The sequence below is a fragment of the Loxodonta africana genome, chromosome 7 (assembly GCF_030014295.1).
Source record: "Loxodonta africana isolate mLoxAfr1 chromosome 7, mLoxAfr1.hap2, whole genome shotgun sequence".
NCBI classification, from domain to species: domain Eukaryota; kingdom Metazoa; phylum Chordata; class Mammalia; order Proboscidea; family Elephantidae; genus Loxodonta; species Loxodonta africana.
The window spans coordinates 7,826,814-7,843,599 of NC_087348.1; the positions used below are offsets into that span (position 1 = coordinate 7,826,814).

Genomic DNA, 16,786 nt, shown 5'->3' on the forward strand with positions numbered 1-16,786 from the left:
AGACAATGCTCTGTTGTGATCCATAAGGTTACAGAGCCCTCAAATGTCGGGGTGAGCAGTCAGCCAGTTCCCTTTGTCCCGGATGGCTCTGCCTTGCCATCACTGGCTTCCCGGGTTCCCCAGCCAGGGGCTTCGTGATGACTTCCTGGGGGCTGTGAGTTCTTACCTTCCAAAGGAAGGGTCCCCAGGTGCCAAAGGCATCTGGAGGGAGAAGTGGGGTGATCTGCCAGCCACCATCCCTCCCTGCCCCCAGATGCTGGGGCCCAGGGTACCGTCCAGGCGGAGAGGGAAGCTGTATGACTCACAGACAGTGTGCGCCCCACCCTCCCCACCCAAGGATGCCAGGGCGGGGCCTGTCCTGGAGGGCATGACATGCAGTCCCAGCCCCCTGCTTTCCCGGCAGACAGCCCAAGGCCGGGGTGAGACATTGTGGAGAAGGAAGACACTGTGGCTTGTGGCCGTGGCTGTCCTCTGGGCTGGGTCTCCTCCCGGCTCCTGCCAGTCTGGCCCCACTGCCAGGCGGGGCTGGGGGAAATGGAGGAGCAGAAGGAGACTCGTTGGAAGTTGAATCCTCCCTCCCGGGCCGGCGCCCTTCAAGGCTGCCGCGCACCGAGCTCTCCTCTGATACCTGGAATGGCTGAAACGAAACCGCTCTGACTCCAGTTCCTGCCTCTCCCAGGCCAGGCAGTTCTGGGCAGGTGCCTGCCCTCCACGGGTTCCCACGCGGGGGGCAGGGTTGCATTCCGGTCCCACCCTCCCACAGTCCACCCAGAAGTCACCCACCCTCGACTTGTGGTGGCTTGTTTCTTGTGTCTGAACAGCTGCAGCTGCCCAACTGGTCTCCCTGGCCCGCCTCCACCCTCCCCGCCATCCTCCCTGGTCCTGTCGCCAGACCTGTCATCCCTGGAGTCCACCCTGGCCTTTCCCACAGCCTGGGAAAAGCAGCCCAGCTCCTCAGCCAAGAGGCCACGCAAAGAGAATGGGTGCTTTGGTGTACACGTGTGTGTATGTATGCACACATGTGTGCATGTGTGCTATGGTGCATGTGCGTGTGTGCACTGTGCATGTATTCTCCAGCGTGTGTGCATGCGTGTGTAGTGTGTAATCCCACAGATCCACAGGGCTTCTTGGAGAAGTTGGTGTCTGAGCTGGACCCTGAAGGATTTTTGAGGAGGGGGGTTGACCAGGCAGTGGTGGGGAGGAAGGGTGTGAATGGCAGGCAAGAGTCTGAGCGAAGGCTCAGAGGCCAGCACGGCGCTAGTGCTCCCCGGGTGTGGCTGGAGTCGGGTGTCCTGGGGCTAAGGCTAGGAAGGCGGGCTGGGGCCACACCACCACCATCTTTGACAAAAGGAGGTGAGGCTGTAAAGACTGGTTTGCCCAGACACCAGACACCTGGAGAGCTCAAGGCCCCAGCTGGGCAGGGGAGTTGGGGGGGATGTTGAGGCCGGATTCATGCTTTTGAAGCTCCCTCAAGGGATGGTGGGAGGAGGAGGGGAGAGGCTGGAGGCTGGGAGACCTGTAATCCAGGCAAGACATGGTGAAGGTCTGAAGTGCACCATCATTTATAGCACTCATCCCATATTTATTTAGTGCTTACTAGATGCCATGTAAGGAGCTCTGGTGGAGCAGTGGTTAAGTGCTTATTTGCGAACAAAAAAGTTGGCTGCTCAAGCCCACCAGCTGCTCTGTGGGAGAAAGATGTGGCGGTCTGCTTCCGTAAAGATACAGCCTCGGGAACCCTATGAGGCAGTTCTGCTCTGGCCTACACGGTCGCTATGAGTCGATTTTGTTGGTATGTCCCAGGCGCTGGTTTAAGCACGGGGGACTCCAACCACACCCAGTACATGCTCTTGAGGAGCTGGTTCCAGGGGAGACAGGCAGGACACTTGCAAATGGGGAGGCGCCCTAGAGGAAAGGAAGGAAAGTGGCCCTTGCTGCCACAAGGTTGGCTGGAGGGAAAGTCGGTACGTGTATGTCCTGGAGCCTGCTGCTCCCCATAGGACCCTGCTCTCTGACCACCCACGTGCCCACTTCCCCCTCTTGCCTTGGCCCCAGAAGCTCCTTCCCCTGCTTCTGCACACCTCTGAATCCTCCACCTCCCAGACCCCCCTTCTGTCTCTCCACCACCTCAAAGCCCTCCCCAGGTCGCTGTCCACGGAGACCTGGACCTTCTGACTGTTAGAGGGCCTGCGCTGAGCTCAGTCCTACCTCTGGCCATGTGACCCTCATCAGGTCACTTTATCACCCCGGTCCTAGTTTGCTTCTTCTGTCAAATGGTTCTAATAATGCCATCTTGTAGGTCCAGGCCTGGCAGGAACCCAGTAATTCCAGCTCCCACCCCTTCTGCTGGGCTCCTGACCCACCAGCTGCCTCTCCTGGAAGCTGCTACTGTGGCTGGTGACTGGTTGAACCATCTGGTCCCACAGCCTGGCCCCACCTTGTTGAGAATGGTTGTGATGGCTGTGGTGAGTGGGGGAGTGAGCGAGGTGGGGCTTTTCCGGCCCTGTGACTGCTGGCTTTCTGGGCTGGGCTTGGGGTCAGGAAATACTGGTCCAAGGCAGGGGGCTGGGGCAGGGGTCCAGGTAGAGGATCAGAGGAAGGGGGCCTGGGCCAGGGCAGGGGTCTGGGCCATAGTGTCCAGGGAAGGAATCTGGGGCAGAGGTCTGGGGCGGGGGTCCAGGGCAGGGATCTAGAGCAAGGGCAGGGGTCCAGGGCAGGGACTCTGGAGTCAGATTGTTCTAGACTAGAATCTTGGCCCTTAAGATCTTGTGCAAGGTACAGAGCTCTCTGTGCCTCTGTCTTCTCATCTGTGAAGTGGGTGCAATAACAGGGCCTAGCTCGTTGGGGACAGAGAATGTTAAATGAGATACAGCCTGGGGGATGCTGAGCAGAGAGCTGACGTTCGGGGAGTGTTGGGCAAATGTTAACCACTGAGTGATTCTGTGAGAAAGCCCGGCCTGGCGCCTGCTCTCCCTTACAGCACTAAGAGCCTTGCAGGGCTTTGTGTGGGGAACCATTTCCTGATGGAGACCCCAGGGCTGCCCCCTGCCAGGGTGTGGTCTGAGCACCCTCCCAGCTATCCGCCCCTCCGGCAGAGCCACAAGCCGAGTGGGCCGTTTATGACTCAACTGCCGTGGCGTCCCCTCTGGCCTGAATGAATAACTTCTCCTGGGTTTACTCTGAGCCAAAGCAGCAGCCAGAGCCCCAAAGAGTCACCTCCATGCTCCAGAGCACAGAACTCAGACCCAAATGTTTCTCAAGTGTAACATGAACTTACTCACAGCTCTTGGTAAGCCCCTCCTGACCCAAACCGTGTGTATTTTCTAACATCGCTGAGCCAGCACAAACCTGAAACATCAAATTATACCTTGAACTTGAACCCGGCCGTTTCTTTCAGGCTGATACAGATGATACCTAATGAGAATCAGCTCTGCCCTCCCCACATGGTAGTTTCATCAGAAACAGCTCAGGTGAGGGACAACTTAGGCCAGGTGAAGGCTCACAACTGAGGTTACAGAGCTGAGCTGCAGTGGGTGGAGCAGTGTTAGGCACCTGTGTGGAAAACCCCACCTAGACTGCAGGCCTCTGGACCCTGGTTCCTACGTTAAAAAGAAAAGACATCACCTTGAAGACTGAGATGCGCCTGACCCAAGCTGTGGTGTTTTCAGTCACCTCATATGCATGCAAACCTGGACAATGAAAAAGGATAGACCGAAGAATTGATTACCTTGGAATTGTGGCGTTGGCGAAGAATACTGAATATACCATGGACTGCCAAAAGAACGAACAAATCTGTCTTGGAAGAAGTACAACCAGAGTGCTCCTTAGAAGCAAGGATAGCAAGACCATGTCTCACATACTTTGGACACGTTATCAGGAGGAACCAGTCCCTGGAGAAGGACCTCATGCTTGGTAGAGGGCAGTGTTTTGTTCTGTTGTACGTGGGGTTGCTATGAGTCGGAACCAACCTGACGGCACCTCACAACAGACTGCAGGTCCCACGTAGGGTTTTAAGTATAAGCTGCTCAGGAGTGGGAAGCAGTTTTTCCTGGCCTGACTGATCCTCCTCCAAGCGCATTGGATGCCTGGAATGTTCTTCCCTATTCTCCCCTTCCTGCCTTCCCAAGCCTAATAAGTCAAGCCCAGCTCAAACATCCCCCTTCTCTAATTTCCCAAGACGCGTGCTCCCGGAGCCCCGGGTAGGATTTTGCAATAATGCTCTTCACGCTGACTTATTTGTACATCTGTCTGCTTGCCCTGGACCTCGACTTCCTTCAAGTCAGGGTCCTTGTCTCCGTCATTTCTTCATCCCCAGCCCCTGGTTTAGCCCCTAGTAGCTTGGCCTTTTGCATTACGGTGTTCCAGGTCTAGGGTCAGCAGCAGATCTGGGTTCGAATCTCAGCCCTGCCATGTTCCATCACTGATGTCAGGCCAATTACACCCTTTAAGCCTCAGTCTGGCAACTGGGGACAACCGTGCTCATCCTATCCGGTTGCTGTGAGGCTGAAGTGACAAAATGCTGGTCAGGTACCAAGCATGGTGTTGGGCATGGAGGAGTGTACATGAACTGGAGATAAACTGCACGGAGCAGAGCCAGGCTGGTCACTGTGTCCTGTAAATGGAGGTGACATGCTGAACAGGATATCAGGAGACCCGGGTGCTGACCAGGCCCCTTCCCTGAGAGGACCAGGGGCTTAGTCATTTATTCCTCCAGTAGCCTGGTGTTTAAGGAGCTTTCTAATGTGCCGACGCTATGACATGAGCTAGGAATACGACACAGGGAACCTGCAGTTTGCAGCCTCAGAGCCTAGTGGATCCAAAGCACAGGTCCACAGGTAGCACACAGGAGGGGTCCTAATCAGCCTGCGGGGAGGGGAGGTTGAGGAAGTTACCAGAAAAGATAAGGCACTTCCCTGGAGATGAGGAGTTCCATCACAGCAGCCTGAGAGGCCTGTGGGACACTGTGTGAAGTTTTGGAAGGCAGGTGGGACAGGAGGATGCAGGCCAAGGGGGCTGAGAGTTTTAATGAGAGATTGGATGAAGAGAGAGGCTTCATGCTGGTGGGGAGGGTGGGGTGCCTCAGTCTTCTCATCTGATAAATGGGAGGAATGAGTTCTGCCCTGTTGCCTCCTATCTCTGAGCAGTGTTATGGATATTAAGTATGAGATGATAAAACAGATAGAGATATAAGCAGAGAAATAAATAAACGTAGTGTTTGTGAAACTTTCATGAGTGCTTACTGTGTGCCAGGCACTCTTGGCATGCATTGATCCTCACAATCCTCTAGCTTTATGATATAACCTGTGACTGGTCCCATTTCACAGACAAGAACACTGAGGCCCAGAAAGTTCAGGTAACTTGCCCAATGTCCTGGAAGTGATAAAGCTGAGTTTGGATCCAAGCAGCCCCACTCCAGAGCCTGCATGGGGCAGGCTGTTATTCTCTATGAAACAAAAGGCATGGGAAAACCTGACATGGGATGCCACTTTAGTTGTACAGTTACCACGGGGCGGGTAGGGTGTAGGCGGAAGGAGCAGGGTGCGGATTTTGGTAAGGATGGTTCGAAGATGCTCAGTCCAGGGAGGCTCCAGGAACAGCCAGCAGGTGGCGCCAGGCTTCACGCAGCCTCTCTGGGACGTGCGGTCCAGGGAGTCTGTTAAAGGTTCCAGAGACTTGAGGACTAGACCTCCATAGGGCTGTTGGGCCTGGGAACTTCTTGCTCAAACCTCAGAAGATTTTGCTGCACTCCAGGGATCCCAGGCCCGGGCCAGCCTCGGTGGTGCCCATCGGTTTGGGGTGCCGTTCAGCGGTCCCTGACCACAGGTAGCTGGGTCCAGCCCAGCCCAGCTGGCAGAAGGTCAGTGCCCAGATCCTCCCCTCACTGCTTGGCGGGTGTCTGTGAGCCCAGGCGGCAGTGGAAGTAGGCTGGGCGGCCGGGGGTAGGTCAGGTCACCACACAAAAGTTCCTCGTAATCCGCCTCCAGAAGTTGCGCCTGCGGCTGCTGAGAGCCACCTTGGCCGCTTCCTGGAAGACGGTCTGGACGTTGTCGTGCAGACGGGCTGAGCACTCCAGATAGGCCACTGCACCCACAGACCTTGCCATCTCCTGGCCCTAAAAAGGAGAGTGAACGGGACTGCTGTGAGGTGGGGGCCTGCTGAGTGGACCTCACACCCAGCCTCCCTCAGCCCTGACCCAGGAGGTCTCCAGGGCAAAATGATAAGATGCGAGTTTTCCAGAGCACCAGCCCCCTGCCTCTCTCTTGACAAGGCCCTCATGCGGGTCTCCTACCTCAGCGCCAGGCTGGGTCTCTGTGCCTCTCAAGGCACCAACTAATTAACTTCACGGACTAACGCAGGCCCCCGTGAGAGAGCTGGGTGACCTCTGGGCCTAAAGTTCCCCCTCTGTGAAGTGGGTGGAGAGGAATAACTTCCTCCTTCACTCTTCCTTCTACAGGTGGAACTTTCTGGAGTACTCTGGTAGCTCTCGACCCATGACAGCCTGAGCCCCGTACCCTGCGCTTGCTGGCCACCTGGAGCCTCAAAGGCTGGGCTGGAACAGTGTATCTCAGGGGTTCCCTATCCCAGCTCCCACCCACCATGCCCCAACCTACCACCCCTGCTTGGGCTTCCTACCCTGTTGTAGGTCACCGGCTCCAACCCATTTTTCCGTAGCTTTTTCACCAGTGACTTGTCCTTGCGCAGGTCTGTCTTGCAGCCCACGACCACGATGGGTGCCTCCTTGCAGAAATGACTCACCTCCGGGTACCACTGCAGGGGTGGGAGCCATCAGGAGTGCTGTCCCTCCACTGGGGGTGATGCGAGGCAGCACTCTGGTCCTACACTACCCTCTTGCTTCCGGATTCAACCCCAGCAATGCCAGTCAGCACACCCAGCGTTTAGGGAGCACAGACTTTGTGCCAGGCACTAATGGAAGACTTCACACGGGTAAACTCATTCATCCCCCAAAGCCCTGGGAAGCAACTGGAATCAACCTTATTGTACAGATACAAGAACTGAGGCACCGAGAGGTGATATAATTGGCCTTTGTCACACAACTGGAAGTGGCAGGATTTGAGCCCGGGGGTGAGGCCCTGGACCTCTGCTTCCACCCACTGTAGAGCCCTGCCTCTTGGCCAGGTAAGGGCTCTCGCCCCCCAAATTGGGCAAAATATGTAAGAGAATAACCAATCCTTTAAAAATAAAGCAGCTCTGAAAATTCTGAAAATGGCCACAGCAGCAGCTTGCCTCAGGCGAGGTTTTGCAGGCCTGTGGGAGGGAGTGCTCCCATCCTGTGTAGCTGCTCAGTGGAGTGTTCTCACCTGGACTATAGTAGGGGAGCTGGGAAGCTGGGGCAGGGGCCGGGGGTGTACATCTCCAGGAATGCAGCCCTGCTCAGCTTGTCTGTTCAGGAGAAATCAACATCCTACTGCTGGGCTCAGACAGGGTCCTGTTAGAGATGCCAGGAGACTCCAGAACTAACCGTCCACAGGGCTGGTGGGCCTGGGAACGCTTTGCTCAAGCCTCAGAGGGTTTTTCTGCAGCCCAGTTTACCTGGGTGGAGCCCATTTGAGGTGCAGTTTGACCTCATGTGGCTGGTCAAACCAAGGTGGTGGGTCAGCGCCTTTGCTCCTACAACCCATCCCTCCACCAAAACTGCCCTTGAAGAGGTCTCCCCTGGTGCCTCCACCTTGCTAAATCCATCAGGAAATTCACACCCTTGGCCCTCATCGGCCTGGCCTCCTCTGGGACCCCGTCTGCACTTCACCGTGGGGCCCTACTCGCCTGCTCTCCTCCGGTCTCATCAGTCCTCTTCTCCTTTCCCCACATGCTCTCTTCTCTACAGACTCACTCCCCAGGGGACCTTTCCAGTCTGGGGCTTTCGCTGCCCCACTGATGCTCCAAATGCCTCTTGCCAGCCTGTCCTGCCTTGCCCGGAGCTGTAGAAGGTGTCTGCTTCTAACCGCCCACCTGACACCTCCCCCTGGATGTCCAGCAGGCCTGTGGCCTCCCTGTCTCCCCGTGCCCCTGGCTTGCCCCTCTCATCTCAGGAAATGGCAGCTCCACCTTCTAGCTGCTCTGGTCTGGTCTCCCTCCCACCCAGGTCCAATCCATCAGCAAGTCTTAATGCTCCGCCTTCAAAATAGATTGAGAACCCACCCGCCTCTCACCTCCCACTGCTAGGACCCCAGTTCCAGCCACCACCATCTCTTCTGGTCCCCCATGCTCAGAGCAGAGCCTGGGAGGAGGTACAATCCTCCAAAAAACCAAACCCATTGTCATCAAGTCAGTTCTGACTCCTGGTGACCCCCGTGCGTTACAGAGTAGAACTGCTCCATAGAGTCTTCTTGCCCTGGTGGTGCAACCGTTAAACGGTTGGCTGCTAACTCAAAGGTTGGCGGTTTAAACTCCCCCAGCTGCCCTGCGGGAGAAAAGACCTGATAATCTGCTCCCATAAAGTTTACAGCCTAGGAAACCCTAAGGGGCAGCTCTACTCTGTCCCATAGGGTCGATATGAGTTGGAATGGACTTGACGGCATGACGACAGCAATTTTTACAGAAGCAGTTCTCCAGGCCTTCCTTCTTCGGAGCCTCTGGGTGGGTTCAAACCGCCAACCTTTAGGTTAGCAGCCAATCGCAAACCACTTGCATCACCCGGGCTCCTGGCGCATGGTAAGTTCTCAATAAATGCTGCTGTCACCGTTATTATTGCTGTCACCACCTATGTTCTGAGGAACCCTGAAGTAGGGGACAGACAGGGGCTGTGCCACAAGGCACTGGAGCCAAGAACTCAAGGGACCTCAGCCCTGGCACCTGAAAGGCAGCTTCAGGACCTCTGACATAACTGGGGAGGGGGTGCTGGGAGGCCGATGAGACCCTGCGGTCACAAAGAGGGGCTGGGAGTTGCCAGAATCAGACGTGAAGGTTCAAGTGACCTTGCTGTCCAGGTCTGGACAGGCTGGGGACATGCAAGGGCCTCTGGGCCACTTGGCACGCTCAGGGAGCGGTGTCAGTGAAGAGCCAGCATGTTGAGTACAAACTAGGGCTGTCCGAGGAAAACTGGACTGGGGGTCAGATCCCTGTGTGCCCTGGTGAGCTGCTGCTCCCCAGGCCTGTCTCCCCATTAAAAAAAGAAAAGAAAAGAAAAAAAAAACATTACTGTTGAAAAGCAGAGCTGCCCCATAAGGTTTCCAAAGAGCAGCGGGTGGATTCGAACTGCTGATCTTTTAGTGAGCAGCTGAGCTCTTAACCACAGTTTCCTACATACATATGCCAAAGGCACTGGCCTCAGTGTCATCCAGGGCTGGCCCAGCTCCAGCTCCAACAGTCGCCTGCATTGGGGTAGGTGTGGGGCAGGTGCCTGGCTGTGGGGCTGTGCCTCCTGGTCCCCCAGGACCTACCCGGTCGAAGACATTGTTAAAGCTGTAGGGGCTGGTGACGTCAAAGCAGAGCAGCAGGACGTTGGCATCAGGGTAGAACAGGGGCCGCAGGCGGTCATAGTCATCTTGTCCTGAGCAGAATGTCACGGTCACTCCCTCCCCAGACCTCCTGCCCACTGTCGGCACCTCCCAAATATCAGGCGGTGTCACCCCACCAGATGGTAGGATGGGGAGCTTCCAGAGGGCAGGGCTTGGTCCTGGGCCTCAGGGTCCTGAACGAAGCTGGCACTTATAAGGAGGCTGCACTGGGTGAATGTCCCCCTTGGCAACCCTGGCGTGGGCAAGATCACTTGCTGAGAGAGGACTGTTCTGGAAAGAGTGGGGCGAGGCAGGGGCCGGGCCTGGAGGAGCGAGGGCCAGCACCCAGGAGCCTGGTCTGCCCTTGGCTTGGAGAGTGAAGGGTGAGGGGCAGGCAGGGGTCCTGGCAAAGGCATGTGAGGCCGCCCAGGGTCAGGGGGCTGGTGGGATTTCCCGTGCTTAGCTTTGAACTCTGGTATAGACTTGACTGAAGCCTTGTATGGGCAAGGTCAAGAGGTTGGAAAGCAGAGGTCAAAGTCAAGGTCAGGAGAACCTCACATAAGCTATAGCCAGGGTGGCACGCTTAGGGGGCTGGACACCATCCACCCCTTGAGAGCAAGGCAATCTGGACTCCCCCTTGTCTCCAGGACGTGGTGGCTGCCCTGGATGGGAGGGGCAGACAGACAGGGGGCAGAAACAAGGAGTGAGGTTCCTGGCGACCTCCCAATCCTGGCGGACACCTGTCCCTTGGAGGCTAGTTCACTTCCCTGGGGCAGGAAGGGCCAGGGCTTTGCTCTCCAGCATCTGGGGACCATGGACGCCCCTCCTCTCACCGCACACTCCCCCAGCCCCTGGCGCACTCACCTGCCGTGTCCCAGATTTGGAGGTGCACGGGTTTGCCCTTTATTTGTAGGTTGACATTGTACCGCTCAAACACTGTGGGGGTGTAGTTCTGAGGAAGAAGACAAAGGGGGAGGCTGTAAGGACAGCTGCTGAGAGGGGCGGGGGCCTGGGGCACAAAGGCCAGAGCCCCAGGAATGCCCCCTGCATCACCCCCAGTTTGGAGATGGTATAGAGGTTTTTTTTTTTTTTTTTATAGAGGTAGTTTCTGGAAGGCCCTGAGTTGGCCTGCATAGGGTCGAGGCCAAGAGCCACGATTTCCTAGCTGTGGACCTTGGAAAGTACTAAACCTCCCTGGTCCTCATTCTCCTCATCTGCAAAATGGGCATAACAAAAGTACCTACGTAGAGTGTTGCAGTAAGGATTCAACGAGACACTCTGTGTAGTCCCCAGCACTGTGCTGGGCACAGAATAAGCACTCTGTCTGTGCAGGCTACTGTTACTTTTATCTTTGCTGCCCCTGGACAGGGGATTCTCCCGTTTCTGAGCCTTTGTTCTTGCTGTTTCCTCCTCCTGGAATAACATTAACCTACATCCTTTCATTCGTTCATTCATTCGTTCACTCACTCAACAAACATTAGCACCTTCTCTAGGTGCAGTTCTGGACACTGGGGATCAAGTAATAAACGAAACCCACCCCTGCTCTGGGAGCTCACAGCTTTGTGGGGTCCCTCCTTTGCCTCTCGGCCTCTCACAGTACTGCCAAGACCCCTGCCAAATGCCACCTTCGCCCCATGCCTTTCCTGAACCCCCCACGTCCCCCAGTCCTGGACAAGTTCTGCCTCAGGGTTATGTCCTGTAGTCTCAGGAGTGGTCTCCAGGGCAAGGCCCCCACCCAACACAGCCTGAGCTCGGCTCCTGCTCTGTTCAGCCTGGAGGGTTGGGAAACACAGATGGAGATGTGGGAACCAAGAAGGGGCACTTGGCAAAATGGCGTCCGAACAACTGAGTGAGGAGTTTTCAAAATGCCCCACCATGCAAGCCCTTTGCCCTGAGGGGTCCCCAGGCCTCGCTCCTGCTGAGGTTTGGTGGGGCCACGACCTGGGGGGACCCCGCCCTCCCTTTCTTCCCATGCCAGGTCGGGCCTCCGCCTGCCGGTGACTCAGGAGAACTTCGAGCCTGATCAGCTAGGAGGGGCAGCCCTTTGGAGGTGGGCACCTCGGATGCTGCTGGGGGTGGGGTGCAGCAGGGAAGGGGGGATGGAGAAGTTGGGGATGGCCTAGCCACCCTGTCACTCCCTCTATCAGCAGGAACAGGCGAGGACCCCACCCACCAGCCCATGCTCCCCCTGCCTGCTCCAGGGCCCCCTTCCCTCAGACCCTCTGCCTGGCGGGGGAAGGCGTAATGGAGTGGCTAGCAGTGCTGACTCCAGAATCACAAGACCCCAGCGCTCGCCGACTGTGTGACCTCGGGCCAGTCACCTGGTTCCCTCACTGGTTAAAGGCGAAGATGTGGTGGGGAGACCCACAGTCAGGGGAGGCCCTCGGCACGAATGCCCAGCACCTAGAAGGCTGGTAGCCAGGGCAGTGTCCACACCAGCACCGTCCAACCCCTCAGGATGGTGCCCCCTCCCCAGCGGCCCACCTTTGCCCTGGAGCAGGGCCCTGGCATCTGGAGGGCACGGATGCCAGCATCGAGCTCCCAGCTTTGTGACTCCTTCACCAGCAAGGGTCCTATGGCAGGACCCTTGTGATCCAAGCTGGAGGGTGGGCTGCCACAAAGCTCTCCGGAGACTGCGTGTCAGTGGTTTATAAATGGCTGTGGTGATGACACCACCGCCCGCCCCTCTCTAAGGACTTACTGCGAATGGGCCCTTGACTGGCACCGTCTCTAATCTTTGCAACCCGGGGGGTCAGTAAACCCACTGCCATCGAGTCTACTCTGACTCATGGCGACCCCATGTCTTACAGAATAAAACTGCCCCATAGGGGTTTCATGGCTGTAATCTTTGGAAAGGCAGAGAGCCAGGCCTTTCTTCCATGGTGCTGCTGGGTGGGTTCAAACTGTTAACCTTTAGGTTAATAAACCCAACCAAACCCAACCCATTGCCATCAAGTCGATTCCAACTCATGGCGACCCTATAGGATAAAGTAGAACTGCCCCGTAGGGTTTCCAAGGCTGTAAATCTTTGCAGAAGCAGACTGCCACATCTTTCTCCCGTGGAGTGGCTGGTGGGTTCAAACTGCTGATCTTCCGGTTAGCAGCTAAGTGCTTAATCGCTGCACCACCAGGGCTCCTCTTTAGGTTAATTGTCGATGGCACACCGTGCCACGCAGGGAGCTGGGAGGTCAGCACGGTCCTCATTTTCCTGATGGGAACACTGAGGCCCAGAGGGGAAAGCGACCTGCCCACGGTGGCACAGCTGGACAGCAGGTTAGTGACTGGACAGGTCTCTCTGGCTCCAGAGGCCAGGCTCTGCCCCTTGCTCTCTACCTCCCTGAGGTCACCAACTCCAGCTTCTGCCTGACCCTGGTGCCAGAAGTCAGTGGGAAGGTCCCATTCCAGGGCTTGGGCTGGGGTCTTCCTCTAGCTTGTGACTGTTACAGCCACCTCCCACCCCCTCATTATGCTGGAACATCACCCTGGAAACACGTTTACACCTCCTGTTGTGTTCTTTGAACCCCCAGGCAGGTCACCCCCTGCCCATGGGACCAATGACACCTGATCTTATTTGTGGAGCTGTTCCCAGCCGGAAGGGCAAGGTTGGCCTGTGCTAGACCTGGGCAGAGATGACTCATCCTGGGGTCGGCCCTCATGGAGCTCACAGACGGATCGTTACCCATGGGGGACATAGTTTGAGGGAGGTGTCAGGGGTTTCCCTTAGCAGGACACTCATGGGAGTCCCCATGCAGATCAGGAGGGCTCTGCTGGCTCTAGCAGGCAGGGCTGGATGCTCCCTGCCCCCTCCTCTCCCCACCCTGGTATGGGTGCGGCTGGTCTTGGGCCCTGTGGGAATAGCTGCCCCCCAAATTGCATCCAAGGAAGGAGCTCTCCCACCCTGCTCTCCCTGAACTGAAACTCAGATTGGGCCACTGCCAGACGAGGATAACTGAGGCCCCTCGAAGTCCCCAGCCTGCCCTCTGCCCTTTGCTGCATGTGGGGGCCTGGGAGATGGGGCCCTAAGCCTCCTAGCCGCTGGCTCCCTGGGCTTGCAGGGCTGCCTGGAGGAGGCATCTGAGCTAGGTCAGGAGCAGCCCGAGTCCACAGACAGGGCACTGGGGGCTGTGGAGAGTGCCCTAGGGGGCAGGCTGGGACACCTAGGTTCAAGACCAGCTCTGCAGGGCTGTGTGCACTGAGGCAAGACTCTGCCTCTCTGCTCTCAGTTTTTCCATCTGTAAAATGAAGGTCTGTCTGGCTCTCTGTCCCTGCGTCTGTTTAACAGAAGAGACTTGTCTTGTGTCCAGAGTTAGATGGGCAACAGGGAACTCATGCTCCAGGCAGGGAGGAGGCTTCATGATGCTAGGCACCCCCCCCACTCGTTGACAAGTACACCCTCCCCTCCCCTGACAGCCCCCTGTGGGTGTGAGGTGCCTGTTCTCCACATTTTAACCTCTCTCAAATTGGGACGGGCCTGCCAGTAAGGTTATCTCAGGCCGAGAATACTGGTAATGAGGCATTCCCCTGCAGCCACAGGCAGCCAGGGCCCTCCCCTGGGCCCGGCCTGGCCCCTCTGAGGTGCCATAATTGTTGGGTTCCCACATGGGCAGCATCTGGGGGCCCGGAAACACGTCTCCCCCACAACTTAAAAAAATGTGTGGCTGGCCAAAAAGGATGTGAGTCAGCTCCATAAGCCACAGAACAGGAGTCAGGCTGGACTCTGCCACAGTGTACAGAAAGGCCCAACACTGTTAGCAGCCAGCCTCTCCTGCCTACCCCAGTAGACTTACCAGAGCCCCACAGCCCCAAGGGTTCGAGGATGTTGGGGAGGGAGGGAGGAAGAAGAGACACGGAAGCGAATTCATGGATTCCCCTCCCACCCCCCACAAGCAAACTCACGAATTTCCCACAGAATGGTCTGAGAAGAGGCATAAGGGGGGCTGCAGCCCCTGCCCCAACCCTTGCCCCTGCCCCAGCCCAAGCCCTTGCCACTGCCCTTGCCCCGTCCCAGCCTCTGCCCCCCACCCCAGCCCCAGCCCCAGCCGCTGCCCCTGCCCCTTTCCCAGGGCCTGTGGAGTCCACCTGGACATTCAGTGCTTGTGGGGAAGTGAAGGGCTGAATGTCAACTTGCCCAGAGCACCAATGACATGCCGGGCACCTTGTGGACCCATCATTTATCAGAATTTCCTGATTTCCACCTCCACCCCATGAGGTTGTTGTGAGGAAGCCGAGGCTCAGAGAAGCTAAGCAAGTTACTCAGGGCCACACAGTTAGTTACAGGTGAGTCAAGGTGCCAACCCAGAGTTCTGACTCCAGAGCCAGGGCACTCTTGTCCTCAGGTAAAGCCCACAGGGTGCCCAATGTATGGGTGAGAGCTCGGGGGCGGGGTGTGGGAAGCACCAGTGTTTCCCAAGAATGGCCTTCACCAACCTGCTTTCTGTGCGCAGGCTTAGAGCTGAGGCTTGACCTGTATTCACCCACTCCCCACAGTGACCCTGTGAGGCGGTAAGAGGCTTGGTCAAAGGCACACAGCTGTAAGTGGCAAAGTCAGTCTGGCTCCTGGTGGGCCCCCTAGGCCGTGCTATGCCTCCAAGCGCACTTTGAGGGCTGGCTAAGTACCCAGTGGGTGCCATTCTCCCCACTTTACAAACGACATCCCTGAGGCCTGATGGCAGGGAGAGAAGGGAACTCTGGCCTTGGCCCCAGGCTTCGGGGGACCCTCTGGGAGGCCAGGCGGCGCACCTCCTGGGCAGCTTCGCCTTGGGAAGGAGCGGCACTCACCTCGGGGAAGTCCCCTTCCGCGAAGACCATCAGCAACGACGTCTTCCCGCAGCCACCGTCGCCCACCAGGACCACCTTGGCGGACTGCACGCCTGGCGGCGCCTCCTCGCCGGGGGCCTGGGCCGCCTTCATGCCGGGCCGCGAGGTCCGGGCGCGGCGACCAGCGGCTGGCGGCGCAGGCACGGGCGCGGGGACTGCGCGGGGACGGCGGGCAGGAATGTGGGCGGGCCGGGCGGCGGGGCGGGGCAGGTGAGCCGGGCGGGCCTCCGGGCGGCGGTGGCGCGGGGCTTCACACGGCTTCGGCCACCAGGAAAGACGGTGCATGCGTGGGCGCCGAGGCTGGGGGGGACGGGCCTCCGCCCCGGCCCCCCTGCACCCCCTGTGGTGGGAGACGCGCGGTTGGACGGGGACGGGGGGCGTGTCTGCGGAAAACAGCCCCAAGGCCAGCAATGACACTGCGCCCCTGTCCAAACATCTGACATTCATCTTAAATATTTAGCGGCATCGTGCACCTTGGACAATTAACCCAACGATCAAAACTCTGCCTTGGGGGCTCGATTTTTCATTTTCATGGAAGACAGACCCTTTTTTAAAAGCCTGCTCTCGCGGGAACCCCCACGGCCCTGGCCCTTCTCCGACCTGGAGTAAAGTCTCCCCAGCCCCCAGTTTGGTGGAAGGTTACAGTTGGGGAAAATAGTTCCCGCCGTCTAGAAGTTTTTCCGGGGAAATGAAGGGGTTTGACGTGCGGCGGCTGAGTGGGAGGCCTGGCTGCGGGCGCGGGGCAGGGCGGCGCTTAGGGATGTGGAGACCCCAGGCGGGGACCGTGGGGACTGGGCGGGAGGAGAGGGCGGGCGGAGAGGAGGCAGCCAAAGAAGAAAGCGCTCAAGTCAGGAAAGGGCTATGAAGTAGGAACGCATGAGTTTTAGTTTGCTGAATGATCTCTCACAGCTGGCGATGGACACTGCCATGGTTAATAGCAACTGCTTGGTGGCACCTCCCTTCAAGGGACCGCCGGCCGTACCATACCTTAGGTGCAGGGGTGGTGGTTGTTGGGATCCCAGGAGTTGATTTTGACTCTTAGTGGCCCCAGGTAACAGAGTACAACTGCCACATAGGCTTTTCTTGGCCCTAATCTTTACCGGCAGCAGATCGCCAGCTTTCTCTCCTGTGGACCCACTGTTGGGATCAAACCATGGATGCTTAGCAACCCCGTGTTTAACCACGGAGCCACCAGGGCTCCTTTACAGGAGGGAGAATGGCAGAGAGAGGGGGCACCTGGCCTCTTCCCCAGGGTGGAGGGGCTGGGGGTTAGCCTCTTTGGCCTACCAGCTCTGTGGAAACAAGACCTGGGTCCCTGGTGCCCAGCACGGGCCAGGCACAGAGCAGGAGTTAGTGACCTTGAACGAATGAGTGAATGAATGTGCATTTCCCCAGGACCTACACCACAGCCTTCTCTCCAGGTGTTTCCGGTCAGGTGGGAGGGAGCGGACTGGGCATGACTTTATGGGTCAGTCATTGGCACTGCGTGGCCTGGCTTGCCCCTCCCACTGGCA

The 16,786-nt window shown here is 57.6% G+C and overlaps 1 protein-coding gene across 3 annotated transcripts; it reads right to left on the reverse strand.

The window, feature by feature from the left end:
* Positions 1 to 3,780: 3,780 nt before the first annotated feature.
* RHOD (ras homolog family member D) lies at positions 3,781 to 15,370 on the reverse strand. Of its 3 annotated transcripts, XM_003419553.4 has the most exons (5): positions 15,234 to 15,370; positions 10,320 to 10,407; positions 9,399 to 9,508; positions 6,634 to 6,768; positions 5,854 to 6,112 (listed from the first exon to the last, which is right to left on the reverse strand). In XM_003419553.4, exons 1-5 carry the CDS (start codon positions 15,363 to 15,365, stop codon positions 5,945 to 5,947), a joined length of 633 nt encoding a protein of 210 aa, XP_003419601.1. In that variant the 5' UTR covers positions 15,366 to 15,370; the 3' UTR covers positions 5,854 to 5,944. The 3 variants fall into 3 exon arrangements, with proteins under 3 accessions (XP_010597312.1, XP_003419601.1, XP_023415320.1); XM_010599010.3 differs by lacking the exon at positions 9,399 to 9,508 and having other exon boundaries at positions 3,781 to 6,112; XM_023559552.2 differs by lacking the exon at positions 6,634 to 6,768.
* Between the last annotated feature and the right edge of the window lie 1,416 nt (positions 15,371 to 16,786).